The sequence below is a fragment of the Triticum aestivum genome, chromosome 5B (assembly GCF_018294505.1).
Source record: "Triticum aestivum cultivar Chinese Spring chromosome 5B, IWGSC CS RefSeq v2.1, whole genome shotgun sequence".
Taxonomy (NCBI): domain Eukaryota; kingdom Viridiplantae; phylum Streptophyta; class Magnoliopsida; order Poales; family Poaceae; genus Triticum; species Triticum aestivum.
In genome coordinates this window covers 443,324,455-443,352,006 of record NC_057807.1, presented here as the reverse complement: position 1 = coordinate 443,352,006, position 27,552 = coordinate 443,324,455, and the positions used below count along the sequence as shown (strand labels likewise).

At 42.5% G+C, this 27,552-nt stretch overlaps 1 protein-coding gene and 1 pseudogene across 1 annotated transcript; one reads left to right on the top strand and one right to left on the bottom strand.

Annotated features, from left to right (window-relative positions):
* Positions 1 to 266: 266 nt before the first annotated feature.
* On the top strand, positions 267 to 10,033 carry LOC123112346 (vacuolar protein sorting-associated protein 52 A). Its single transcript, XM_044533303.1, has 19 exons — positions 267 to 513; positions 626 to 683; positions 864 to 959; positions 1,338 to 1,439; positions 1,886 to 1,969; positions 2,291 to 2,371; positions 2,991 to 3,134; positions 3,781 to 3,869; positions 4,604 to 4,685; positions 5,692 to 5,877; positions 6,562 to 6,677; positions 6,755 to 6,813; positions 7,780 to 7,880; positions 8,336 to 8,386; positions 8,570 to 8,749; positions 8,877 to 9,011; positions 9,099 to 9,173; positions 9,348 to 9,405; positions 9,515 to 10,033. The coding sequence occupies exons 1-19, from the start codon at positions 407 to 409 to the stop codon at positions 9,814 to 9,816; spliced, it is 2,106 nt and encodes a 701-aa protein (XP_044389238.1). The 5' UTR covers positions 267 to 406; the 3' UTR covers positions 9,817 to 10,033.
* A 574-nt stretch (positions 10,034 to 10,607) lies between these two features.
* Positions 10,608 to 23,180, bottom strand: LOC123114855 (glutamate receptor 2.8-like; annotated as a pseudogene).
* Between the last annotated feature and the right edge of the window lie 4,372 nt (positions 23,181 to 27,552).

Below are 27,552 nucleotides of genomic sequence, written 5' to 3'. Positions count from 1 at the left end.
ACAATCGCGAAATGACACCAGGGGAAGCAATGCAACGAATGAAAAGTAGGCAGAATTGACTGGAGCGGAGTAGCACTACATCACATTCTTTGTCTTTCCAATCAAAACACACATGAAGCTGATGCTCTGGATATTTGGATCGAGATAAAATCTCAGTTTTTTTTTTGAGTGCAGTATAAAATCTCAGCACAGCCCGGCCCACCCACTAACAAGCAGCCCAGCCCAAGACACTTCCACGCCTCGAGAAAATAGGCCCAATCCGTTTCCCCTTCCAACCCCCTTCTCGTCTCTGACCTCCATTTCCCGGGGACACCCGTTCCGTTCCGATCCCAAACACCCACCGCCACCGGTGGCAGATCTGGATCGGAGCCCCGCTCCGGCGACCCCCGATCCCCCCGACGCCGACATGGAGGTCATCCCAGCCGCGGCGGCAGCGCACGACGGGCAGAAGCAGAGGTTCGACCTCGGGGTCTTCGTCGGCGACCTCCCCCTGGACGACGACGACGCGGCCAGGTCCGTCCGTCCGGCCACCAGCTCCTCCCCCCTCCCCCCTTGCAACAACATCTCCTCTCCTCCTTCACGCGCTCTCTGCGCCTAAGCTTATGCTCGGTGGTTTGTCTGGCAGTGACAATGAGTCGCTGGAGGGGCTGCAGCAGGAGCTCGAGGACTGCAAGAACGACCAGGTGCTTATTTACAGTACCATTCTTGCGTTAATCAGTAGCTTACCAAGGCCTTCTCAAAAGCTCGAGGGTTTTCCTCATCCTGCTATGTTTTATTTCTGTAACATTTCGGAGCAAGAACAGTAGGCCATTCTTCTTCCTTGGACGATTTCTGCTGCTTTAAATTTTCCTGCATGCCTGCAGGAAGTAGCAAACATCCTGGCTAATGGCATCAAGATGCGTGATTACACAAAAGGTGTCGAGAACAGCATACGCCAAGTTGAGCTGGATTCTATACAGGTAATTGCTTGTGCTAGGCCTCAGATATGCGAAGCAGCCATGGCTCTACTGCCTTAGAGCTGTTTTTTTCCCTATGAGTCCAATGTGAACCTGATGCTTAGCAGTAAACAGTCAACACATCTGGTATTGTGGTCCTTATACTTTGGAAATAAGAGTTAATTAACTTCTTTCGTATGGCTGGCTAATTTATTCATCCCTCCATTCTTATCATCAGTATTAAGTTGAGTCATCAAATAATTGCACAGGCGCGATGAATTATTTGGAAAACATGGAGTTATGATGGGTCTACCTTCTATTAGTGCTGTGCTGCCTAAATGTAAATTACCCGTGCCTATGATGTTTTTCTTATGCAATGCCGTCTTCCTTTTTCTTTTGTAGGATTACATTACAGAAAGTGAAAACCTAGTGTTGCTGCATGATCAGATCTCTGACTGCGATAATATTCTGTCACAAATGGAAACCGTTCTAACTGGATTCCAGGTAATTGCATATTCACATCTGTTGTGACGGCACTACTCATGACATTCTTGTCGTACTGGATGCCTGAAAGAGTTTCTGGATGGGTATTGCTTGTCATGAACAAATGCTGCCCACTGTGAAGTGTGAACTACCATCCAGAAATGGCATATCTCTGCATTTCCAACTCATCCTTTTACATAGCATAACATGAACAAAGCCAGGAGTGGTTGGAAGTTTAACGTTTTGTATACCACAATCTAAGCTTAATACAAGTGGTCTATTATTTTATTTATGTGCTCCATGCTACAACTCCATGGTCGTATTTGAGTGGCACCATTTTGTTTGACTTATTAGGCGTTCATATTTATTATCTAGATCTACATGTAATTTTGTACCTTTAAACAGTAGTTAACTGGTTCATTTCATGTTACTAAATCATATTGCAATTCTTTTAATTTCTGTGCTAGACAGAAATTGGTTCTATAAGTTCAGAGATAAAGGTACTTCAGGAGAAATCTATGGACATGGGATTAAAGTTGAGAAACCGTAAGGTTTGATTCGTTTCTCTGCTGTATCTTTTATGTTCTCCATACATTTGGTGTTTGGTTAATTTTTGTACCCACATCTTATAACCAGGCAGTAAAATACTGATGCATTGACCTCACTAGTCTTTATCAAGTTAGAGCTTGGAAGTACTATTTTATGTATCTTTGTCCCGCAACATAACTTCTATTCCATAACACACCTTTCAACATTAGTTGACTGGTCTTTGTTGGAACCTATCCATTATATTCATAACTTCAATGCATGTCATTCCCTACTTTTTCATGCTGAATATCTATGCTAATTCACTGTTTGGAAAATTTCTGCAGGCTGCAGAATCAAAACTGTCAAAATTTGTTGAGGATATAATAGTACCTCCAAGAATGATTGATATAATTGTTGATGGAGAGGTCATTACTTGCATTCTATCTTCATACCAACTTTCTTTACCTTATTATTGTGTCTATACTATGTCCATTTACTTTAATATACCATACAGTTAGTCAGTTACTCCTTTCTGGACCTAGTACCTCTTTGTTTACAGCCAGGAACATGTGATCACTGATTACTTCTTTCTGAAGTTAAAACCAAGTACATACTTTTCTGTTATTTGTGGTACTCCCTCCGATCCATATTAATTGTCGCAGCTTTGTACTAAAGCTGCAACAATTACTATGGATCGGAGGGAGTACTATGTTTACTTATGTAATTTCTTCTCTTTCAGCATGTTGTTAATTATTTATTTCATTTGCCACTATATTCTGTCTTCGGTGATATATCCATTCTGATTACATGTTTTCGTTCTGGATGCATTCATTTGTTCAATCCATGTCTTCTTTTCCAAATTATTTTATTTTGTTTGATTGGATATATTACATGCCACAAAGGTTTCTTTGTTGATGTACCATCATTATCAGTACCGCTCTCTTGCGGTTAAAGCTGTTCAGTAAAATATTCTTTGGTGGGTGTTTCTCAAAAAATGTATTTTTTATGGGATCACTGATAATTCCTTATCCAACAACCCCACAGGTTAACGATGAATACATGAAAACACTTGAGATTCTAAGCAAAAAAATCAAATTCATTGAAGCCGATTCGATGGTTAAAACATCAAAGGCTCTCAAAGATGTTCAGCCTGAGGTTGAGAGACTTCGGCAGAAAGCAGTATCAAAGGTCTGAAAACTGTTTGCTGGTTTTTTCTTTCTAATGTTTCAAACTATTATGTTCATAAGAATGTTAGTAGATCGTCTTCCTGTATGCGTAGCATGTGTTTCATCTGCATATGTGCTTATTTGATGTAAAACATTATGTCCTCTATGTTTAATGTTCTAATGCGGAGTCGAGGATAATGTGCCATGCCTCTCGCTTGCATAATTATGTTCAGACAGTTGGGCATGTGCTACAATAATTTAGATTAAGGCGTCAAGGATTATCTGCTAGAACTGAATGCTTATTATGAAAAAGGGTTACATGATATTCATCATTATTGTTCAGGCTGATGTTGTGCTTTATGAGGTTGATGGCATAAAAAATGCTGCAACTGTGTCAAATACTAGTGGAGAATAATGTTGTCAGCCACTGCCAGTATACTAGCTATACTGGTTGCTATTTCCTTACAAAATAAGGAATCAACCTGATCTTTGTTAGCTTGCCCTAATATGGTACGGTGGTTTTCATGGAAGCTATGAACAAGTGTACCTGCAACCAACAAATGCATCCGCTATGTTTCTTGCGCGCTTTTTTATGTTTATCTAGCCAATTTGACATCATAAAGCTACAACAGAGTTCTATTGCTTATGCTTTCATAATTTTCTTGCAGATTTTTGAGTTTATTATCCAAAAGTTCTATGCCTTGAGAAAACCAAAAACAAACATTCAGATTCTACAGCAGAGTGTCCTTAAATACAAGTATGCCAACTCTCTTGCCTTGATATTTGTTTTCCACTTTTAACCCCTGTTTGTAGAATATCTGCAGTGCTTCACATTTTAATGTGCTAGATGAGAAATTCTTTATGCCATATTTCTTTAATTTGTAATCCTCACCAGTGGACATACAGGATTCATGGTTTTTGGCATAGTGTTACTGAGGGCAAGTTTACCAAACATGAACAGCCATATTTTATTAACTATTGCTAATGTAACATCAGTACTTCTAATGAAATTGATGACTTCGGCATTATCGTCTTTATGAAATTGAGAGCCCCCTTGGTAAAAAAAAAACCAGAAAACTAGAATTATATAAGCCTTCACTAGACAATCTGTGGTGAGCTTCAAGAGTTGAATTGGGACCATAGGAGTCCTAGTTGAGTCAGGGAATTGAGTCCTAGTGACGCAAGTATGAGAGTCCATGTCCCAGTTGGCTGGGCTATCGAGTCTGAGTGGTATTCCTGTTGACGGGAAAGACTATTATAAAGGTCCACGAGCTTTAAACTATTGAACTATGCATATAGGAGAACAGTTATTTTACCTTGCTTTCCTCGGTGAGAGCTCTCCCTCTACCGCTCTTTAAAACCTTAGTTTATAGCATATGGTCATAGGATTAAATTGCCATTTTATTGTTGGTCGGCTTATCTGTAGTGTCTGTGTTATTCTCTCATTCTTTCCAAGTGCTCAATTTGTTTCATTTGTCTTCTCCACTGTAGATACACAATTGTTTTCCTCAAGGAACATGCTAAGGAGATATATGCAGAAGTTCGCACGGCTTACATTGATACTATGAATAAGGTGAGTGTTACTGTGAATGTGATTTGAATAGGTCTTCTTTCATTCATCCGCCTTTAGTTTTTTCTCCATTTAGAATTGGAATAGAATAACGGGAAGGGTAATGATCGTACACCTGTAACTCATTGTATGTCCCAGATTAGGTCCTATTCTTCTACCCTTTCGATTAGTCAATGGCTATGAACACTTACTATCTTAATCTGAAAGAAGAGTTTGACCAATGCTTTGTTTCTGTCTTGGTGGATCCCAATTCCACATTAAAACTATACTGATTCTTTCCCAATGAACATATACTTCTTTCTGTAAATACTGTGTTTAATATTCCATAATGATATGGCAATACTATATTTGATTTGTATATTTGTTGTATTATACCTTTATATATTCTAGATGTATAGAATAGTACCATACTATCAACGTAATATGTGGCCAAAATGTAGAGTTTATGGCTCAGCACTACATTGTACTCCCTCCTTTTCAATAACCGTCCTTGGCACTCGGCAGTCTACGTTTGTAATAACTATACATTGAGGGAATCAGTTGTGTTAGTGTAATGTTTTTGATGTGTTAAAAGAGATTAATTTGTTGCAGCCTGTCAATAATGAGGGTATGCATGCTCACTGGTCAGTTCTCATTAAGGCTGTGCACATGGTGGTGGGTTGGGGACATTTACTATGAAACAAATAGTGTGCTAGACATAGAGGGCTTGAGAATGAGAGTATCCAAAGACACATCTGTGTTGCAATTCCTGCTGTTTGTCTTTGCTTTATTCTAGTTTTTCTTATTGCTATGTGCAATTTCAGTTCCTACCTTTATATGTAGTGTATGTTGACATCTTCAAAATTCCTGCAAGGATTATTTTAGACTGCTAGCTACTGTGATAAGGTTCATATCTTATTTGGGCTATACGAGCAAATATAGACATAAAGACCTTCATTTATTTCTTGGATATCTTACCGTGAATTATATCTATTCTGATAACATTTCTACTATCACTTCCAATTTTCAGGTTCTGAGTGCACATTTTCGTGCCTATATACAAGCTTTAGAGAAATTACAGCTGGATATAGCAACCTCCACTGACTTACTTGGAGTTGAAACTAGAAGTACAGGATACCTTTTCTCCATTGGAAAGGAACCTCTGAAAGCCCGTTCTTCGGTGTTTGCTCTTGGTGAAAGAATAAACGTCTTAAAGGTATTTACTAATGACATAGTGACTATAATGTAATTTAATTCATCAATCAGTTCATGATTTTGAAATTTGTGACTCAAGCAATACATGGGAGCCCGGATCTGTACTGGGCTGTGTGATCTGCAGGGTTGTTGGTAACTTGTATGAATTTCTGTAACACCAACAAGTTATATTTGAATGATAACAAAAACAAGCCACATAAGTCTAGCATACACCATGAGCATAGCTGATTAGTTGATTCATGACATACATACAGAATAAGTATGGCTAATTTCGAGACAAGTCTCTGAACAAATTCGAGGACATGCTTTTTTCTAGTCTATGTATACACTAAAAAATCTAGCCAATTAAATGAAATTTCTTTGCCATGTGCCAGAACCATGAGTTGGTTGCGAGATCTTATGGTTTCACCTCCAGCCTACCCCAACTTGTTTGGGACTAAAGGCTTGGTTGTTGTTGTCTTTGCCATGTTCATTCTCTTGTTGCAAATTTCATAGAACCAGATCTAGGTTATTTTAACATGCTGTAATGCCTCTACTAGTTGTTGAAAATTTGGTGGAAAGTGATCCACAATTAAAGAATTAATTTTGAACTAACTCCTTACTGTTGCTGAATGATTAATTTACTCTATATCAAGTAACAAGTTCAATGGTGTAATTTCTGTTTGCCCTGCTTTTGGTATATCAGGATATTGAGCAGCCTGCATTGATACCTCATATATCTGAAGCCAAGTCACAGAAGTATCCATATGAAGTTCTTTTCAGAAGCTTACAAAAACTTCTGATTGATACAGCTACTTCTGAGTAAGATTGTTATTTCCTTGTTTTAAAATTCATACAGTGAATCAGTGGCAGCCTGATGATATATCAACTGGCTACAGGTACCTTTTCTCGGATGATTTCTTTGGTGAAGAATCTTTATTCCAAGATATATTTGCTGGTTTGTTCCATCCTGTACTTGCATTTCCTGTTTTCTTTGTCATACCATGTTGTATCTTATGCAATAATAAATTTTTTTTGTGTGTGTGTGTGTGGGGGGGGGGGGGGTACCTAGTGTAAACCCATCTTCTGGTTGTGCCAGCATGTAAACTCCCACCGTGTCACTGGATGGGATTTCAGTTATTTGTGAAACGGCTGTGCATGAGTCCATGTGGCACTCACAGTTACATGTCAGTTGTCACTTTAGCACCCAAAGATCTATTTGCACTAAAAACTCTCCTTGTTTGCTTTGCTATTGTCTGCTTGCCTGACAAATCCCAGTGTCAGCATAAAACAATATGCATGTTAAAACAAAAACTGGTATGCATGTTTTTATTTGTTGGTTGTACTATTCTGGATTATATGAGTGTACAACTGGTTGATGTCAGTTCTGGTTCAGATGCTTCGTAATTATCGTAGTGTAAACTAGACAAATCTTCATCTTCACTTCTATAAATATCTGAGTTGGCGACGGCCCGTTCACCTTCAGAGATCTGCCATACCACAATTATCATACATTCTGTTGTAGACAGATGTATCACGATTTCCAATAGTTGATTCGTTTAATATATATTTTGAGATATATTTTTATTTGCACAAATTAGGGACTAGGATGACAAATGTAATAACTTAGGCATTTAAGAGAACTTGTATAGCAACACACGAGTATTTAGCTAGTAAACTTAAAAGCCCACTCTTGGTTAGATCTTCTTTTGCAGTAAAGCCACTATGGTAGCGTGCATGTTAAGTTAATAGTTTAGAAAGGTTGAGGAGCTTATGAGTTACTCCAACAAACACTTACCTTATATTCTTATCCTTGTCATAATAAAAGTGCCACTATGTTGGTGAAGTTGGCATTGACCTTACCATCTTTTTCCATAATTATGGTGGAGGCAAATGATTTGAAAGTTTCGATTGTTTTATTCAGGACCAATTCAAGTTGTCGATGAATATTTCGATGCTGTACTTCTGAACTGCTACGATGCAATAGGAATAATGCTTATGATTCGGATAATTCATCAGCACCAGGTATTTCTCATTTTATCTTATGAAGGAATAACTAGTTAAAGATTTATTCCTGCTGTAGGAGTAAAACTTAAGAAAGCTTATGTTCTGAAAGTGGTTGCAGGGTTGCAGCCTTTCATGTTCCGTAGAGGGATATCCCTGTAATTTATAAACTAGTTCTAGTCCAATATTTACTGTTAAACAGGCAAGGCAGCAAGAGATAATTGTCATTTTGCTAGATTATTCTGGTTGATTTTCACCAGAAACTGGCCAAAATTACCCTCCCCCTTATGTTATTTTATTCCTTAAAGATTAGCTGATAAATTATTTGCAAGAGCATCTCTAGATTTCTGTATGTTAGATTATTTCAAGTAGTCCATAAAGTGGCGCAACCCTGTGTAAATTGGTAACTGAATGTGTGGCAAAGCTTACATGACCCATGCGGATCATAAATCTGAATGGAATTTATGTTTGTGCAGCTTATCATGTTTAAGCGGCGAATTCCATGTTTGGACTCTTACCTAGACAAGGTTTGTTCTGATTCCCTCCTTGTTTGCTCCTTCCAACTTTTAAATCAACTTTACTTGAGAGTTACCTTTGTCAATGTGGGAGTTACCTTTAGGAAAGCTGATGCTAAATTGGATGAGAGTTTTGTCTTCTGTTCCACATTCCAAAATTAGTTTGAATCATCTTTCATGTTGCACAATGGGCAGGTTAACATGTCACTTTGGCCTCGCTTCAAGATGGTCTTTGACTTGCATTTGAGCAGCTTGCGGAATGCTAATATTAAGACTCTTTGGGAGGATGATGTGCATCCTCACTATGTAACAAGAAGATATGCTGAATTTACAGCGTCTCTTGTTCATCTCAATGTTGAATATGGGGATGGTCAGGTTAGTTGATCACATCCAGGTCAACCCAGTATTCACCTTTCTGGAATTCTTCACCACATTGCCATGCAATAGGAAGACCTTTTTTTTGTAGCCTATGGGAATTAAGAAGTGGTTTCTACATTTGCAGCTTGATCTAAATCTTGAGCGATTACGGATGGCTATTGAAGACTTGCTTGTTAAGTTGGCCAAGATGTTCCCTAAACCAAAGATGCAAACTGTTTTCCTGATAAACAACTATGATTTAACAATTGCCATATTGAAGGTTGGTACTTTTGAGTTAGCATCAGTTACAATACAAAAATACCGTATGCATTGCCTTTCCAAATCTGTTGTGATCTTTGTCATACAGGAAGCTGGCACTGAGGGTGGAAAAACACAACTTCACTTCGAGGAGGTTCTTAAGAGCAACATTGCAATATATGTGGTATGCGCTTTGTCTTACCTATGGCACGGAATTTCTTTGTGGCCAGAGAAATACTGCTCACCACATTTTCTTGATTTCATTCCGGGTTTAGAGCTCAAATAGACGCCAGCAATGTTGTTGGGTGTTGGTTTCTTATGGAGCATAGGCTGATCTGATGAACAAACATTTCTGCAGGAGGAAGTGCTTCTGGAGCATTTCAGTGATTTGATCAAGTTTGTTAAAACGCGTACATGTAAGTACTAGAATTCTGGTACAACATTGTGTTGTCTTTCTTTCTTTCTTTACAATAACTGCCTGAATTTTTTATGTCAAAGAAATGACTGCCTGAAATTTTTTATTAGCGGAAGACCCTGCCTCGAGTTCGGACAAGGCCAACATCGGCGACGTGGAGCCATTGGTGAAGGATTTCGCGAACCGATGGAAGGCCGCGATCGAGCTGATGCACAAGGATGTGATCACATCCTTCAGCAACTTCCTGTGCGGGATGGAGATCCTGAAGGCGGCCCTCACACAGCTGCTCCTGTACTACACGAGGCTGACCGAATGCGTCAAGAGGGTCAACTGCGGCTCCGCGCTCAACAAGGACCTGGTCTCCATATCCTCCATCCTGTACGAGATCAAGAAATACTCTAGGACCTTTTAGTTACTTCCTCCCTGCCATGTACACTAAAATGAGGGGAGGGGAGGGATGTGGTGTATGTATCCTTACGCTGTTAATGGAAACTCTGATCCATGCCATGCTACTGGAAAAAGAACAGGGCTTTCTACAGATACATAAACAGTAGTATGTATCAAGGTTCCTCGATTGCAATGTGTGAATTTATGAGATTTCTGAGACCCCCCATGGCCCGACTTCTCTTCTTCGAAGGTGACGATGAATCAATCATCATTTTATTTATCTGCAAAAGTCCATGACTTATCTCCCCCTGGGAGTTGGTTCGAATTTGATCACCTACTGTCTGTACGAGCCCGTGAATGTTGGTGCAGGGAAGACAGTTTATGAATTCCATGCACTGTTGGGTTACTGCAGCTAGGGTGTTTGTTAGAATGCCAACCCAACGCAAACTTTTCTAGATCGTTACAAAAGTGCGTAGGGTTAGATCAGATGTAAAATATTTTTAACGAAATGTTCTTACTGAAGAGGAATATAGCCTAGTTGGTTCGTAGTGAACTTTCTTTGATTTTTCCAGGAAAAGTACATGATATAACGTGACCGGTTAGATCTTTTCAGCTGCGGCTGAACGATGCCTGAAAGGTGAACCGAAGCATAACTACACTGAAAATTTACTTGATTCTGCATGCATAGCAAATTCCACATACCCAAGTTCAGCCTAGCCGGCTTCCCTCGCGGTTAATTATTTGTTCATCTTTGAGCCTGAAAGGTGAACTTTGCTCAGTTTGGAACTAACTTGAGCTAATAACGACTCCCCGTGACTAATTTGTGCACTGACATGGGTAGCTGGTGACGATTTCTGACAGTGTTGTTTGGCTCCCTATCAATTCAGTTCCCGTTTCCATTGCTCTTTTGATCTCTTTGCTCTTCCATTTCCTATTTTTCCTTTGCCCATGTCCATACTCCCTTTGGTCATATCCTTTGTTCTCCCGTTTCCTCTTCTTTTTGCCCATGCCCACATTCATTTTGGCCACCTCTCCTATGTTCCCTGCATTTTGTCGACATTTTTTGTAGCAGCTCATCACCATGTCTACCAAAAGGCAATAGGTTGTCACAATTCCAGTTAGAGCGAATAATCCCCCAAAACTTTCAAAAGTTATGGCGTCTGAACCGTCAAGTGTGCCATCATTTTCATGGCTATTTTGACCTATCCATTTCTTTTCAAATTGAATGATAGTATCTCCTTCTGTTATGTTGACTATTGCCCTCGACATTTCAGGAGCTAGCGGAGAATTCCTGGGAAGCGCCTAATCAGCAAAAAGATCATTGTTATAAGCTGCACATGCTATTCCACTGACAATATCTGACTCTATAAAAGCCTGAAAAACAGATCCCCCCCCTTGATATAATAGCACATGGTATGATGGTTTTATTACTTAGTAGTACCATACCCTTCAGAGAATCATGCCAAAAGTTGCTTAAATAGCAAAAAATAATAATCCAGTAAACACTTTCAGGCTTAGTTTCTGATTTTTGTGCAGACGTTATGATGTACTCCCTCCGTAAACTAATGTAAGAGTGTTTAGATCACTATTTTAGTGATCTAACCGCTCTTATAATAGTTTATAGAGGGAGTACTTACTTATAAAGTTGTTGTAAAAAGGTTGTCAAAAGTCTATTGATCTGTTTGGTAAATCAAATTACAGTCAGATGAAGTATTATCAATGCTGACCTCCCAAATGGGATCTCATATGTTCTCAAATGCAAATATACTATTTGATTTAGAAAAAAAAAGATAGCCAAACACCTAGATATCTAAAAGTAAACCAACCGATAGAGACTATTTATCATAATCCAATGCAATTCCAAATAGAGCCTAAGTGTGATCAACTGCAAATATCAGCTCATGTTAAAGTTTTCGAGAGTAAATGTATGGATCTATGTTGTTATGTGATGGTATCTCCAAGCCTCTTGCATATATATTGTCGTGTATGGTAGTTAAATTTATAGAAAAAATGATTGTGTTCATTTTGCTATTACTTTCCGTGTCTGTCCTAAAATTGCATCATTCCACCGGGACGCTATTAGATAGCCCTAATATCCATTTATGATTGATTTTCAGAACATGTATGTATATTATGTTTGAATTTTTATAATGCAATCTTGTGGTGACATATGGTACTGGAATCAAGGGGAACACATAAGCATAGCATTTGCATGCCTCGGTAGCTATCTTTTCAAGAGAATAGTGAGTGTAGTTAAACTTACAAATGCAAATCCTACACTCTTGTAAATAGGCGCTACCATTGTGTAACCTTTGCTGTATTTTGCGAGAAAAAATTTGATGTATGGGACTTCATGTACAAGCGCAGCAATGCTTCCATTAGAAAGAGCACTATAGAAATCGTCAGGTGTAGCATAGGGCCTGATTTTTGATGTATGAAAACCAATATCCAGCAGTAGACCCTCTATATAGGAACCTTGGTGGAACCCTACATATTGCCCATTCTTCTGGAGTTCATGAACATCAGTCACTGTTGGTGAAAGCTGTTGTACTGTAAGCATTGATGCAAAACTTGATGTATAACTTGCTGCAAGTACTAGCAGAACAACCCTCCATACACGTAGAACGATTCTAGCTAGAAAGCGTTTCAGCTCCTCTGCAGAAATGAAAATCAAGACTTTATTAAGACACTAAAGAAATTTCAAAGGTGGAATACTGTAATGCACACCATTCCAGGACTTGCTAGAAAGCATATGTAATTTCAATTATTTTAGGTGATAAATGCAAGTCATAGCACTAGTTTTCATTATTTTAGGTGATAATTAGTTTTTCACTAATTCAAATAAGGACACTGTTCTATCTCAAAAAATAAGGACACTGTTGAATGGCGAGATAGATTTTCTCTCTAGTGAAGTGCAATTAAGAAATGGCGCATCTATGTCATAGCTTCTATTCCGTTTGTTCATTCTCCTAGGGAAAACAATAGTGGCTCACGCCCTTGCTCGTAACGTGGAGGGTACCTCATTGATTATGATGCAAGAGGACCCTCCTAATTTTCTTCGCGGGATACTATCGAACAGTGTAAATTTACTCTATAATCAATAAAATCGCCATGAATGCTCCCACAAAAAAAGAAGAAGAAAAGGCACATTTCTTATTCTTTTAAGCAGGTACAAACTGGATTATGTCATTTCCTCCCTCTAATTCTCCATACTGCATTTGTTAAGCATTATTAATCAAATAGATCTAGTTTACTTTTGAAGATAAATTTGTGCGATATGCGGAAACGCCTTGTCCTCGGTGCGAGGGGGCGTGGTACGTGTTATAGGCAGGGGCGCAACAACTCTGTAGCGCATACATGAGATCGTACAGGAGACTTTGAGAAGAAGGGATAGAGTAGGTTACAATAGATAGATATCAACTAACTACCTAGCCTATCTCCTGGTGGACTCCTGGTGCGGCTTATATCTCCTGATGGACTCCTGGCGCGGGAGATACAACGTGACAGGTTGACAGGTTGTTTGACACCCTCCCTTAATCACAACTTCATCAAGTTGAGATTATGTTTGAAATCTTCAAAGCTTCTAGTAGGCAAAGGTTTTGTGAACCCATCTGCAATTTGATCTCTGGAGTGCACAAAACGAATCTCAAGTTGCTTATTGGCAACCCTTTCTCTCACAAAGTGAAAGTCTATCTCAATGTGCTTTGTCCTGGCATGAAAAACTGGATTAGCAGAGAGATAGGTAGCACCTAGATTGTCACACCATAAACATGGAGGTTGAGTGCCTCTAACACCAAGTTCCCTCAAAATGGATTGTAGCCAGATAATCTCTGCTGTTGCATTTGCCAGTGCCTTGTATTCTGCCTCTGTACTGGATCTAGAGACTGTAGCTTGCTTTCTTGCACACCACGATATTAAGTTGGGACCAAAAAAGACTGCAAAACCACCAGTAGACCGCCTATCATCCAGGCAGCCTGCCCAATCAGAGTCTGAAAAGGCACTCACAAGTGTAGATGGTGACTTACTGAAATTGAGACCAACATTAAGAGTGTTCTTGACATATCTAACAATCCTTTTTGCAGCAGTCAAATGAACTGTGGTGGGTGCATGAAGGAATTGGCAAACTTTGTTGACAGCAAAAGAAATATCAGGCCTAGTAAGTGTTAAATATTGAAGTGCACCTACTAGGTTTATGTACCTTGTACTATCATCTTGACTTAGAGGCTGCCCTTCTGTAAGGGACAATTTTTCTGAACTTGACAAAGGAGTGGGTGAGGGTTTACAACCTTGTAGACCAGCTTTCTTTACCAGATCTGCTGCATACTTTTCTTGGGAGAGATGAAGTCCATCATCATGTCTCTTTACTTCAATCCCTAGGAAATAGTGCAAGTCTCCAAGATCCTTAAGAGCAAACTCAGTGCTGAGATCCTTTAACAGTCCTGTAATTGCCTCATCTGATGAACTCGTGACAATAATATCATCAACATATATGAGTACAAATATGTATGTATTGTACTTGTTGTAAATAAATAGTGAGGTGTCAGACTTAGAAGGAGCAAAGCCAAGTGTTTGCATTTTGTGACTGAGGCGTGAATACCATGCCCTTGGAGCTTGTTTCAACCCATACAGTGACTTGTCAAGTTTGCACACATAGGAAGGTTTATTTTTGTTCTCAAAAACTCAGGAGGTTGCTTCATGTACACTTCCTCTTCCAGAACCCCATGGAGGAACGCGTTCTGCACATCTAGCTGTCTCAGACTCTAGCCCTTGGAAACAGCAATGGACAAAACAAGACGAATAGTGGCAGCTTTCACAACAGGACTAAATGTGTCCTCATAGTCTATGCCATATCGTTGTTTAAAGCCCTTTGCAACGAGTCTAGCTTTGTAACGATCAATTGTTTCATCAGATTTTCTCTTAATTCTGAATACCCACTTGCAGTCAATAAGATTTTTACCTTGTCTTGGAGGAACCAAATGCCACGTTTTATTTTTCTGCAATGCTATAAATTCTTCATTCATAGCCTTCTTCCACTTTTCATCTTTTAGTGCTGCTTCAAATGTGTGCGGCTCACCTGTGGAACACACCATGCCATATTTAGTCACATGTTTATAATCAATAGGCTGTATTACTCCTTTTTGCAAACGTGTATGGCGCGGAGATGATGCAGCAACAGTTTGTGCCATAGACGATCCCGCAGCAGATCCTGAAACCGCAGCAACAGCGGGATCTGTGCGAGCTGGATCTTCTGCAGCAGGTGGTGAAGACGCATGCATTGCAGCGGTCACAGAAGATCCCGCCCCGCGGAGCTCATCATGGGCGCATGATGGCAAGAGCGGGCCATCAGTGCGTGATCTCGCGCCTGTCGGAGCCGCACCTGTCGGGCGGCGCAGGTCGCGCCTTTTGTAGCAGAGCGGCTGAGTTGGCAACCAGGACCCAGCCGCAGGGCGCCGTGTGTCAGCGTCTGATTGGCATGGAGCGGGAGAGGCCTCCTCCCCAGCCGCGGGACGCCGCGTGGTTGGCTCGGAGAAGTCGCGCGCTGGCCCCCGTCCGACTGCGCCTGGCGAGGCCGTTGACGCGGATTCTGGTGCAGATCCACCTGGCCAGTCTGGCGCGTCTGGCTGCCCGGATCCCGGAGACGATCTGCCTGACGTATCTGGCGACGCATATCCCGAGGGGGATTTGTTCCCCTGGTTGGAGCACATAAAATATGGCTCTGTATTGGGTATTTCCACATTGTTTTGACTTCTGTTTTTTTCTGTATAGTCTCCTGCATCATCACAAGGCTCACACAAGGTATTAGGAGGGTCAGTCAATATTGAATCATTATAGTTATTGCCCCCTTGATCAGACCCGACTAGATGTGACGGTAAAAGGAGAATCTCTTTGCGAAGAAGAGCACCGGCGTTGGGGTGAAGGTCGGCAAAGGGGAACTTCGTCTCATCAAAGACTACATCACGAGAAATATAGATCCGTCCAGTAGACACATCAAGACATTTTACGCCCTTGTGTTGAGCACTATACCCAAGAAAGACACACTGTTTCGAGCGGAACATGAGTTTGCGATTGTTATAAGGGCGAAGATTAGGCCAACAGGCGCAACCAAAAACTCGAAGAGACTTGTAATCAGGTTTGGTGTGAAGGAGTCTTTCTATAGGAGTTTCATTGTGAATGACTCGACTAGGAAGCATGTTGATGATGTGTACAGCAGTGAGAAAAGCCTCATCCCAGAACTTAAGAGGCATAGAGGCACCGGCTAGGAGAGCTAGACCCACTTCAACAATGTGGCGATGCTTGCGCTCAGCCGGGCCGTTTTGCTGGTGAGCATGTGGACAAGACACATGGTGAGAAATACCAAGTGTTTGGAAGAAGGAATTTAGTTTTTCGTATTCCCCTCCCCAGTCTGACTGTACAACAATGATCTTGCTGTTGAACTTTCTTTCAACGAGTGCTTGAAAGTTTTGAAACACTTGGAAAACCTCGGATCGTTTCTTGAGAAGATAGATCCACGAGAATTTGCTATAGTCATCAATAAAGCTTACGTAATATGTGTGTCTACCAACCGAACTAGGGGCAGGACCCCAAACATCCGAGAAAATTAATTGTAAAGGCTGAGTAGAAACACTAGTAGAAATAGGATACGGTAATTGATGACTTTTTGCTCTTTGGCAGGAATTACAAATGGTTTCAACACAACGCTCACCAACAAACGGGAGCTTATTCTTTCTAAGCAAACGTTCTACTAAGGAAAAAGAAGCATGTCCTAGACGATTGTGCCATCATGTGGAGGAAAGCTTGACAACACCATGGGCTTGTTTATTGAATCTGCTGAACTCCGGAAGCAATGGGTAGAGCCCTCGAACACATCTACCTCGATATAGGATTTTCCTCGTGGCCTAATCCTTAATCAAGAAGAAAAAAGGATGAAACTCAATGAAGACATGATTGTCAAGTGCTATTCGATGGACAGAAAGGAGATTTTTGTTGGCACTAGGGACATGCAAATTTTTTCTAAGGTGGATTTTGCGATGAGGGGTATGTATAACTGAATGACCAATATGACGGATCCTCATACCTGCCCCACTCACGGTGCGAATTTGGTCCTTGCCGGGGTACTTCTCACGGAGGGTTACTTTCTCAAGTTCACCCGTGAGATGGTTGGTGGCGCCGCTGTCGAGGTACCAGTTTGTGTCGACGCCGTAGGCACCATCAGCAGCGGCAGCAACCTTTTCCTCATCTTCTGACGAAGCCTCATCTTCTTCAAAACGGTACCAGCAGTCTTTAGCCGAGTGCCCGAGTTTACCACAGATCTGGCAACGCATGGCATCCGGGCGAGACTTGCTGTTCCCGCTGCGGCGACCCCTAGTGTTGTTGGAGGAGGGGCGCCCGTCACGGGAGTTGGAGCCGCTGGTGTTGCTGCCACCGCTGCCGCCGGGCCTGCCCTTGGAGCGAGGAGGGCCACGGTAGCGATAGGAGGAGCCGCCACGGCCGTGGGTCGCAGCGTTCGCGGAAGATTTGAAGCCGCCCGACCCTTGGTACATGGCCACCCATTGATCGAAGTTACTCACATAGAGAAGAGTTCATCGAAAGAGACCGGGGTGTTGAGGACGTCGAGGGCAGAGACCAAGGACTGGTACTCCATGTCGAGGCCGTGGAGGATGTAGCTGATGAGTTCGTCGTCCTGCAGGGGCTTGCCGGCGGCCACCAGCTCATCGGCGAGGCCACGCATATGGGCGAAGACGGTGGTGACCGATTGGGAGCCCTTCTGCGTGCTGAGCAGGGCCGTGCATATGTTATTGACACGGCTGAAAGACTGCGAGGAGAACATACCTGCGAGCGTCGTCTAGAGCGTGCTCCCCGTGGTGATCGTGGTCACCTGCAGCAGGACCTCCTTGGTGAGGGTGCTGAGGAGATAGCCCAGCACCTGCTGGTCCTCCAGGACCCAGAAAGGGTGGAGAGGGTTGGGCGCAGAGGTTTCCTTCCCATCCTTATCTTTGGTGGTGAGGAACTTGGCCGGCTCCGGTGTTGTGCCGTCGGCGTATCCTAAGACTCCCGCGCCCCTGAGCTGCGGCGTCACCTGCGCGCGCCAGAGGACATAGTTGGTGCGGGTCAGCTTCTCCGTGACTTGGCCGCTGAGGTTGGTCTGGGAAGCGCCGGAGGAAGACATGGCTGGAGATTGGATCGCTAGATTGCTTTGGAGAGGATCGCTCTGATTACCATGTGCGATATGCGGAAACGCCTTGTCCTCGGTGCGAGGGGGCGTGGTACGTGTTATAGGCAGGGGCGCAACAACCCTGTAGCGCATACATGAGATCGTACAGGAGACTTGGAGAAGAAGGGATAGAGTAGGTTACAATAGATAGATATCAACTAACTACCTAGCCTATCTCCTGGTGGACTCCTGGTGCGGCGCATATCTCCTGATGGACTCCTGGCGCGGGAGATACAACGTGACAGGTTGACAGGTTGTTTGACAAAATTAAACTGCAATAGTCTCATAGAGATGTTTAGTTAGATCAATGTAGTAATCTTTGTTGTAGGAATTTTTCGATGCTTGTTATTTTGATATAGTGCAACAAATGCTTTATCCATGCAATTGAAATGCTGTTCTAAATTCTACAAAGATCCAAGAAAAAGTAATGTTTACTCAACTCTCTTCAAAAATGGAGAATATTGTAATCGCCAACTGTTTGAGTGAAAAGGGAACATGAACATGTTCATTGCCATTTAGATGCTCTAGAAGCCAGACACTAATTCCTGTGTAGATAAAGAATACGATGCTGCCAAACCACATCTCAGTGCTCAATGGTTTCAAGAAAAGCCACATGTCTGTATTCACGTATTCCTTGACCGGAACAATCATCCCTACTCCAGATTCTGTGTATGGTGCAGTGAAGTCGACATACAATGATCTATTGGATCTTATAGTAATATCTGCAACCGCTATGTCATATTCCGGCAACGAAATTAGCCAGCTTTATATATTTAAGGAAAAAGGGATATCTACATTTTAAGATTGATTAAACAAGTATAATCTTAGTTGTTCAACAAAGAGTAATATTTTAGCAAGCAATAAACTTTTGAGTTGCTTTTCTTTGAGAAAGAAAAAATTTAGAATGAGCCTTTCTCGTTGGCATCATTTTCGTGTATAATATTGTGGCCTGAATGCAGAACAAAATACTGGATGGAAATGTGGAAGAAAATTAAGACATTGCAAAAATGTTTGAGCTACGAGTTTTTTCTTTACAATTTGAGAAATTGCCTTTTATTAATTACTTCTTACCTGAAGATAGACCAAATAAACAAAATCATTGTAGCTTCCGGAAATTGGTGCATCAGCAATGTCAAATTCTAGGTATTCATAAGAAAACGGACGATGCGCTCTCTTTACTGCCTCCTCGAATATGTCAATTGAAAGGCCACTCGCTGTTGTTGCATTTGTGATAGGATCTTTGTATGTCTTTATAAACTCTGTAAATTCGCTTGAGCACACACCGACTCTAAGCTTCTTACCAACTCTAGGAAATTCCCAGCCCATTGGTATTTCGGTCGACTCTCCTTGCCAAATTATAGGATTTAGATCAAGCATTGATGCTTGTCCTTTTTTTAGGGTAATCTTGATTTAACTTCCGTAAAAGTCCATTCACAGTCCAAAACCCGATTTCTCTCCAACCTCTCTCAACCACATTTATTATTTGGAACACAGAAACTTTAAGCTGGCGTCTGTGTGTAAGGTCAAATTCACCACTTAAACCTCTGAACTTATTTTGTACAATCGTTGATAAGAGTTCAGGACCATTAGTGGAAATAACCATGGATTCCAAACATGTGGAGTTTTTAGTGAACCATGGTTGCTTATCTATAGCACTGGATACGGCATACTATCAGAAGTGTGGGATGGGCTTGTTGCTGTGAATGATATTATGGGGACTTGAGTTACATTTCCAATATTAGATATGAACACAGCTTCTGATGATTTCTAGGGACCAATGATGGCTTGCACTTTGTAGCTTTCCAGTAATTCAATAGCTTTCAGAAGGGAACAAGAAAGTTACTATCAAATAATATATGTGGAATAATCTGCAGTATCAACACCTTAACCGGTTCATTCAAGATAGGAAAAAGGTTAAGAAAAACTTAGTTTTGGACCTTACGGTTTTATTAGTCAATACTCTAATTTTCAGGCTTGCCTCTATGCTCCCTTGACATAAAAAACAACCGAGTAATGCTACAAAAAGCTAATATTTGACAGAAGACACAACACACATGTGCAAGGAAATACAAAATTGACCTCTTATTATGGAACATAGCAGGGAGAGCCCTGCTGTTTGTTAAATATATAGATTTTAAGGGTAACCATGTAACACTATGAACACATATTTACAAGAAGATTGCATTCATGATACGAGATACAAGGCCAAAAATATTAACCCAATCACTTAGAAATATCATAGCTGAATTTCCGAGGCATCCTAGCCTTAGAAAACTTATATGGAATGTCATGAGTACAATATACTCCTTTATTTTCTTGTAAAAATACACTCCTTTATTTCAAAATGGAGTGCATTTAAAATGCAAAGCTTGTGTCTTGATAGATTGATAGAAATAATTTGAATTTCTTATATGATATTCTATTGAAAATAGTTAAAATTACAATCACAAGAAAGTGCATTTGAATACGAATCTAAATTCCCATTGCATTAAGTTATAACATAATCACATATAATTGGATTAATTATTGGGTCGGTGCATGTATTTGGACATGCCAATAAAAGTGCGGCACCACTGTTCAAGATATCAGCCGATATTCCAATAAATTGGCCGATTTAACGCTTACCTGTGTCTAACCGATAAGATAAATCGGCTGATAAATTGACCGATTTATCGCTTACACGTGTCTGACTGATAAGATAAATCGGCTGATAAATTGATCGATTTATCGCTTACACGTGTCTGACCGATAAGATAAATTGAGTGATATGCCGAAAATCGACCGATTTATCCTTATCTTGGGTCGACCAATAAGCTTCCGATAAGCGATATTCCCAACATTGAAAGCGTCCATGATCGAATTTTCTTGGACATGCCAAATATGTCGTATGCTTGGTCATGGAAGTAGTATATTTCTATTTCCTGTGGAATTTTATCATTGGTTTGTGGAGGTTTGAAATACTTGTTGCAATGATGCATTAAGAATGATGACTTTGTGACTTTTATTGGCTGAGACAGGAGAGCTTGAAAGTACGTTATAATTAGAAGTTTGAGACCACTATAATAGGGGATTGCTTGATTGGGCATGTTACAAGGAACTAATATGCCACTTGTGAATGGATTTTCAACTGATTTTCCCCCTCAAAAATAGGGTTAGAACGGCCTCTGCATCATTTGATGCATGTAACCCTCAGGATTTCAACTAAAACTAAACCTTCTTCTTCGTTATTGTGATTCTCATACATCTTGCTTGGTCTAAGGTCACTCAGGCATTCTCAACTAATGGGGAGCATAGGAAGCAACCTATTTTCCAATTAGAGAGGGACTAGCAAAAGAGCCCGCACATTAATGCAGTAACCATAAATCAAGACCTCAATAGGTCCACGTCCTTTATTTCAACACATGGCATCCCATCTGTATTGCCACTTATCCTCCTTTCCAGCCTCACCGACAGTGGCCTTAGTGCTCACACAATCATAACACATTTGAATGTTGTCAATCCTAAGGCGTCTCTCTCTCGGCATAAGATGAATTTTTTTGTTTTTTTCCTGTGAGATTTTGACGAGGTGTGCATGCTTTTTATAGATGGTTTCTTTGTCTTCAATCTTGGTTTGGCTTAGGTGTTCATTTCCAATCCCGATCGACACCGGTATGAAATAAATACATATCATGTGCTATAGATTAAGGTTGCACCCTAAATAGCATTTCTAAAATGGTTAACTAGTAAAATAACATCATATTCAAATTCTCTAATCAAATTCTATATATAACATGTTAAATTGGAGTAAGGGTATAAAATATATGAATATTTTTTAAAAAGTATTTTATATGTGATGCAGGTTGATTAATCTAAATATTAGGGGTTTCCTACAAAAGCCAAAAATCTAACTTAACACTGATCCGCGGGTTGTTACCAGAAACATTAGGAGGTTTTCTGCAAAAACGAAAATCTGACTTAAAAGGGGCCAACACATTGATTACCAGAAACATCACGGAGTTTTTGCAAAATAGCATGACGGACTAAGAATATCACCTCCCTTTATTAGTGGGTATAGATGATGGCTTAGTAGTGAGTGAGGCTCAGTTGAAAGAGCAGATCACCAACTATTATAACGGTTCCCGCAAAAAAAAACTATTGCAAGGGTTTATTTGGTCTTGTCTCTTGAGCACAATGATATTCTGATGTCTAGAGCTTTGAGGAAGATATCCCTTAGCTTCCCACGACGGAAAATGAAATCCTCATTGATCCTTTCATGCAAAAGGGGATTTGGGAGGCTAGCTCTTGAAGGGAACATAATAAACCCCCGGGCGGGATGGATTCCCGGCTGACTTTTACCTTGTATTTTGGGAGGCAACCAAAGATGACATGATGAATTTGTTCCATGCATTTCATAGCAGTGAAGTACTCCCTCTGTTCCATAATTCTTCATGAATTTTTTTCCATGACATGAATTATGGAATAGAGGGGGTACTATTGTATAATCTCAACTTTTAGACAATTAAACAATGTGAGTTTCAAAAGTATTCACTAATGAAGAGTTCCAAATGTTCAATAAGTGACAACAAATAGAATTAAATTAGGTGATTACGTGGTTCATCTAGCCCAAACAGTGTACATGAAGGGTAGAAACATTCTCAAAGGGGTTCTAATTCTTCATGAGACTGTTCACCAGTTGCATAAGTAACATTGTTTTGTGTGTTTGTGTGTGTGTGTGTGTGTTGGGGGGGGGGGGGTCATTTCAAAATTTATTTTGAGGTGTGTCATAAACTTAAGTGGCATTTTCTTCTTCAAACCATCAGGATGAAAGGATTTTCACCTCTTTGATGCAAGTGGCTAGAAAAGTTCACATCCGATGAAAGTGTTGGTATAGAAGTTAACAATAATGTAGGGCTATAAGGCCAACTCCAATGTGCGACCCCATTTTGTCCGGCCGCGCCCGTTTGGGTCAAAACAGACACAAATCAAGGCCCAACACCCACCTGCAAACAGACGAGCGTCCATTTTTTGTCCGCCGTCGACCCACTTCTGACCCAAATTTGGGCCACGTTTGCGTGGAAACAGACATCGCGCGGAAGGACGGGCTCCGCGCCCTTGTTCTCCCCTAGCCCGCCCGCCAGGGACACAATGCTGCCATTCCCCCCTCTTCCCCGAAAACCATCTCGTCCTCCCTCCTCCATGGCCGGCGCCCCGAAGCAACCCGCTGCCGTCGGCCCGGCCACCACCTCCGCCCATTCGCGGCGAAGAAGCCGAGGTCGCTGCTCATTCCAGCGGAGGTCGAGCGAGTCGGACGAGAATCGACGAAGAGGAGATCCCGGTGGTCCGTTCAGGTGGAGAGGAAAGCCACTGTTGAGTACGCCCTCGAGGCCTCCACGCAATACAAGGCCGCCGTTGAGGACAATGAGGTCCTCATCGCCAAGGCCACGCAGCTAGCGACGATGCACACCCTCCTGATGCTAGGGTTGTGCTGATCCGGGTCGGCTATTCTTTCCGCCACCACCATGGCCGCGACGAGCACAAGTTCATCGACCGTTTCCCTCCACTAGGTCAGTCGCCGAGCTCCTCCATAACACCGCAGACGACCGGTGTCCATTCGGTGCGGGAGCATGCTCCGAACTGGCTCTCCACATCGCTGGACGACAGTGTGATCGTTCCGGCCGCCCCCGTCCCCGTGGCCGTCATTGACCTAAACGTCATGCCTGGGTATAGTGGCGTTGGCCAGCCAGCTGTCGGGATGCAAAGGAAGCAGTCGCGGTCGATTCCTACGGCCGACCTTCCCGACGTCCGCAACCTATTTGATGAAACACCGAACCCGACGCCAGCGGCCGATGACTCCAACTTCAGCGCTTTCATGGAGAACGTCATCAACGAGGGCCGTTCCCAAGCCTTCCACCCTGAGGGCCAAGGCCAAGGCTTCGATCCTGACGAGACCCAAAGCCAAGATGGCCGCATCCAAGATAGTACCGACACTTTGATGGCCATTAAGAATAAGAGGCGGACGACCATGGCAACTCATAGTATGAAGACATCTATTGCGAGGAGGAAGAGGAAGAAGATGTCGTAGACATTGATGAGGAGCCACTGTTTATCGATGAGCTCACACAAGGGCCAAAGCACAAAAGAGGAAGCAAAGCATTCGCACGGGATCATACACCAAAGATGAGGATATGTTGATTTGCGAGAGTTGGAAGGAGATAGGGAAAGATCCCAAGACTGGCGACGAGAAAAAAGGTGTCGTCTTTTGGGGGAGAGTTCATAAAACCTTTCATGAACGTAGGAAGTCCCCCCCCCCTACAAGTTTGCGAGCACCCGTGGCATCAACTCAATCCAAAAGAGATGGGGGTTTATTCAACAAGAATGCATCAAGTTTTGTGCCGTGCTTGAGAGCGTTGACGTCCGTCCTGTGAGTGGCCAATGCGTGGGCGACTTGGTATGAACTTCTTCTCTTTGTTCCTATGCCATGTTCATGTTTGTTGCATTATGTGTCGTTCGCTATTACATTGTGGCCTTCGCTTTGATTGTGTAGGCATTCCAAACTTTGGAAGCCTTCAAGGCCCGACATTCCAACAAGCCATTCACACTCACCCATTATTGGACACTCATCAAGGATTGCCCCAAGTTCAAAGATCAATATGCCACTGTCAAGAAGAATGGAGGGCTGGTGGCCATGGCTGGGGATGAAGATGGAGTGAAAAGGCCGAGGGGCAAGACCAACTCGAAGGTGGACGAGAAGCGTGATACGACATCTTTCGCCTTGCAAGAAACTTTGCAAGGCATGATGACCCAAAAGGAAGTAAGGGGCGAGAGAAAGCGCCAAGAAAAGGAGGACCAAATGAAGGCCTACATGAAGCTCCAAACGAAGAAGCTCGACATGAAGGAGGCCGTCCAAATGAAGAAGCTCACGATTGAGGCCACCAACGTCGACACCAAAGCAAAAGAGGTGGCGCTAGACTTCATGATCGTGGACTTGAGCAAGATGTCCCCGAAGAGAAGAAGTTAGTTCGAGAAGAAGTAAAAGGAGATGCTCAACCAAGATTGTTGAGTCGACTTGTGTGCCGGCATGAGCTAGGGAGGCCGCAAGACATTAACTATGGTCGTTTTTTTGTAGGCTGTCAAGTCTACCGGCCGCTGGCTTTGTTGCCGGCGTGAAAACTTGGGGGTTGATCATTTCTTGGCCGGCATGTGCTGACCGGCATGAAGTATGGCCGCTGGCATGAACTACGGGCGCGGTGTCAAAATTTCAGTTTCCATTCCCTCTACAAAAATTCCAGGAGGCCAGATGAAATGCTTCCGCTCATTGGACGCACGGCCAGTGCAAATGTAGAAAGGACCGGACACCACCTCTTTGCCTGACCCAAATGGACATAATCCGGATAAAATGGACGTGACGTCCGTTTAGGGTCGTGCGTTGGAGTTGGCCTAATTCTAAACAAAGGAAGGCCTCTATGGGGATCCTTTGTCTGTATTGTCTTTAACAAAGGTAGCGAAATGCTGGCAGTAATGATCGAGAGAGCCAAGTTGGAGGATCTTATCAATGAGATGGTGTTTCATCTAGTGGATGACGGATTATCTATTTTACATCAGGCGGATGATACCATTCTACTTTGTAGGTCATGACATCGAGAAAGCAAAGAAAACAAACCAGGAACTATTGCTTGTCACACTCGATCAATTTTCTGCGTTCAAATATTTTTTTGATAAAAGTGAGATCTCATTTCTATGAAAAACTTGAAGGAAAAACTTCCAAAATGCTCCTTCTCTGTTCCAAAATACTTTGTTCTAAATCAAACTTCCTTAAGTTTGACCAAGTTTGTAGAAAGAATTACTACTCAACATCAAACATCAAAAGTACTACTACCTCTGGACACTAAATAAGACGTTTTTGCAGTTTAACTACATCAGCGTAGGAGGGAGTAATAAATACCTACATTTAGCCCAATATAATAAATAAATAAAATACTGTACCTTTATTTGAAACTGTATAGTCATATTAGGAATTAGTACTAACAAACAAAGTCCTTCCCTGAATCCTCACAGCGTTGACATACTGCAGACACACATACCTGCCGATGCAGCCCGAACATCACTGCCCGCGGAGTCCATGACGTGGAGAACGAGCTTTGTGGTGTAATTCCGGTGGACCGTGTAGAAATCCTGGGCGGCCAGCAGAACGCTGGTCCGCGCCACTTTCCCCACCAGCGATCCCAGGTCGAGGATCACCCCGACGTGGAATTCATCTGCTTTGCCGGTGGTGTTTTGGGCTGCCGCTGAAATCGGCAACCATCAGCAGTAACAAGAAGAACATGGTTCGACGTGCCTTCTCCATTACCTGGGGCCTGCAAGGATTTACACTTTTCTTTTGTGCTGTGCTGGGATGCACTGCGCGTGTCCTCTTATATGACTCAGCTTGTTGCTTCTCAGGGATGAACAGGAAGCTGCGAGGTAGATTCGCAGATTTGTGACAGGCTTAGTTAGTTGGTTTATTCTCCCTCACTGGACTTTGGAGCTTCCTCCGGAGTTGCCTCTGGATAAATAAATCCTTTGCATGCATGGGACGGGAAGAGGAAACAAGGTAGATGACGAACGCTGTCGATGGAATCTATCCCCGCACGATCGACGCGTTTTGACATCTCCGAGGGCCGGGTGCCGACGTGTCTTGGACCCTTAATTTGTTCGCGCAGATGAATGATTTTATTATTTATGAAAATGATAACGAGCAGATCGTTCTCGGGGAATGGTTCTTTCAGCGAACAACCTGCGGTGCGTCCGGCTTTCGTGCTCAATGCATGACAGCATGACGATTCCCGTGGGGCACACTCCTCAGAGCGAACAATGTGCAAATCTTAGGCTGGTCATAATGAGAGTACCATAGGTAGTAATATAGATTCCACATAAGTAAAAATGGTGATGTAGCAAGTACTCCATCCGTTCCATATTACTTGTACTAAATCAGCGACGAGTAATATGGAACGGAGGGAATAGTTAATAACGAGGAAGGCAAATAAAGTAACATAATATGTTACCATTACGTACCGCTTTCCAATACAAAATGAGTCTACAAAGTAATAAATGAAGACCCTCCTTCCCCCGCGCCGCCGGTTGCACCCTAGATCCACACCCCTGAGCTTCACCGCCGCCGGAGGGGACACCGACGAAGTCCGTGCGTGCCCAAGGAGGGTGGCGGCGGGGCGTTCCTACCTCCTGCAGCGTCGTCAGGCGAGGCCTGGCCTCCAGTCGGCGCAGCGCGGTACCGCGGCGGCGCCACCCTTCTCCGACTGGCTATACCGTCCTCGACGGCATCCTCTTCCTGTCTACTAGTGCGTGCTCGACGGATCTAGCCTGGGGGGCGCGACATTCTGCGGGTGCATGCATGGCGCGCTGGCCATGCGTGGGCGCCCTCTTCTTTGCCGCCTGCACACGGACCAGTCATGGCCATGCGCGGTGCGCCTACCGCTGTTGGATTCTCCGTCGTTGGTGCTGCAGGTGGCCCCGTTCTGGATCCACCGGGGGCTGCAGCCATTCTGCTCGGGGTGGTGTGGTTCTTCTCATCTT

Coding starts and splice junctions, on each gene's coding strand:
- LOC123112346 (XM_044533303.1), top strand. CDS start 407: ATGGAGGTCATCCCAGCCGCGGCGGCAGCGCACGACGGGCAGAAGCAG. Junction 2,372..2,990: donor ATATAATTGTTGATGGAGAG/GTCATTACTTGC, acceptor ACAACCCCACAG/GTTAACGATGAATACATGAA. Junction 9,406..9,514: donor GTTTGTTAAAACGCGTACAT/GTAAGTACTAGA, acceptor ATTTTTTATTAG/CGGAAGACCCTGCCTCGAGT.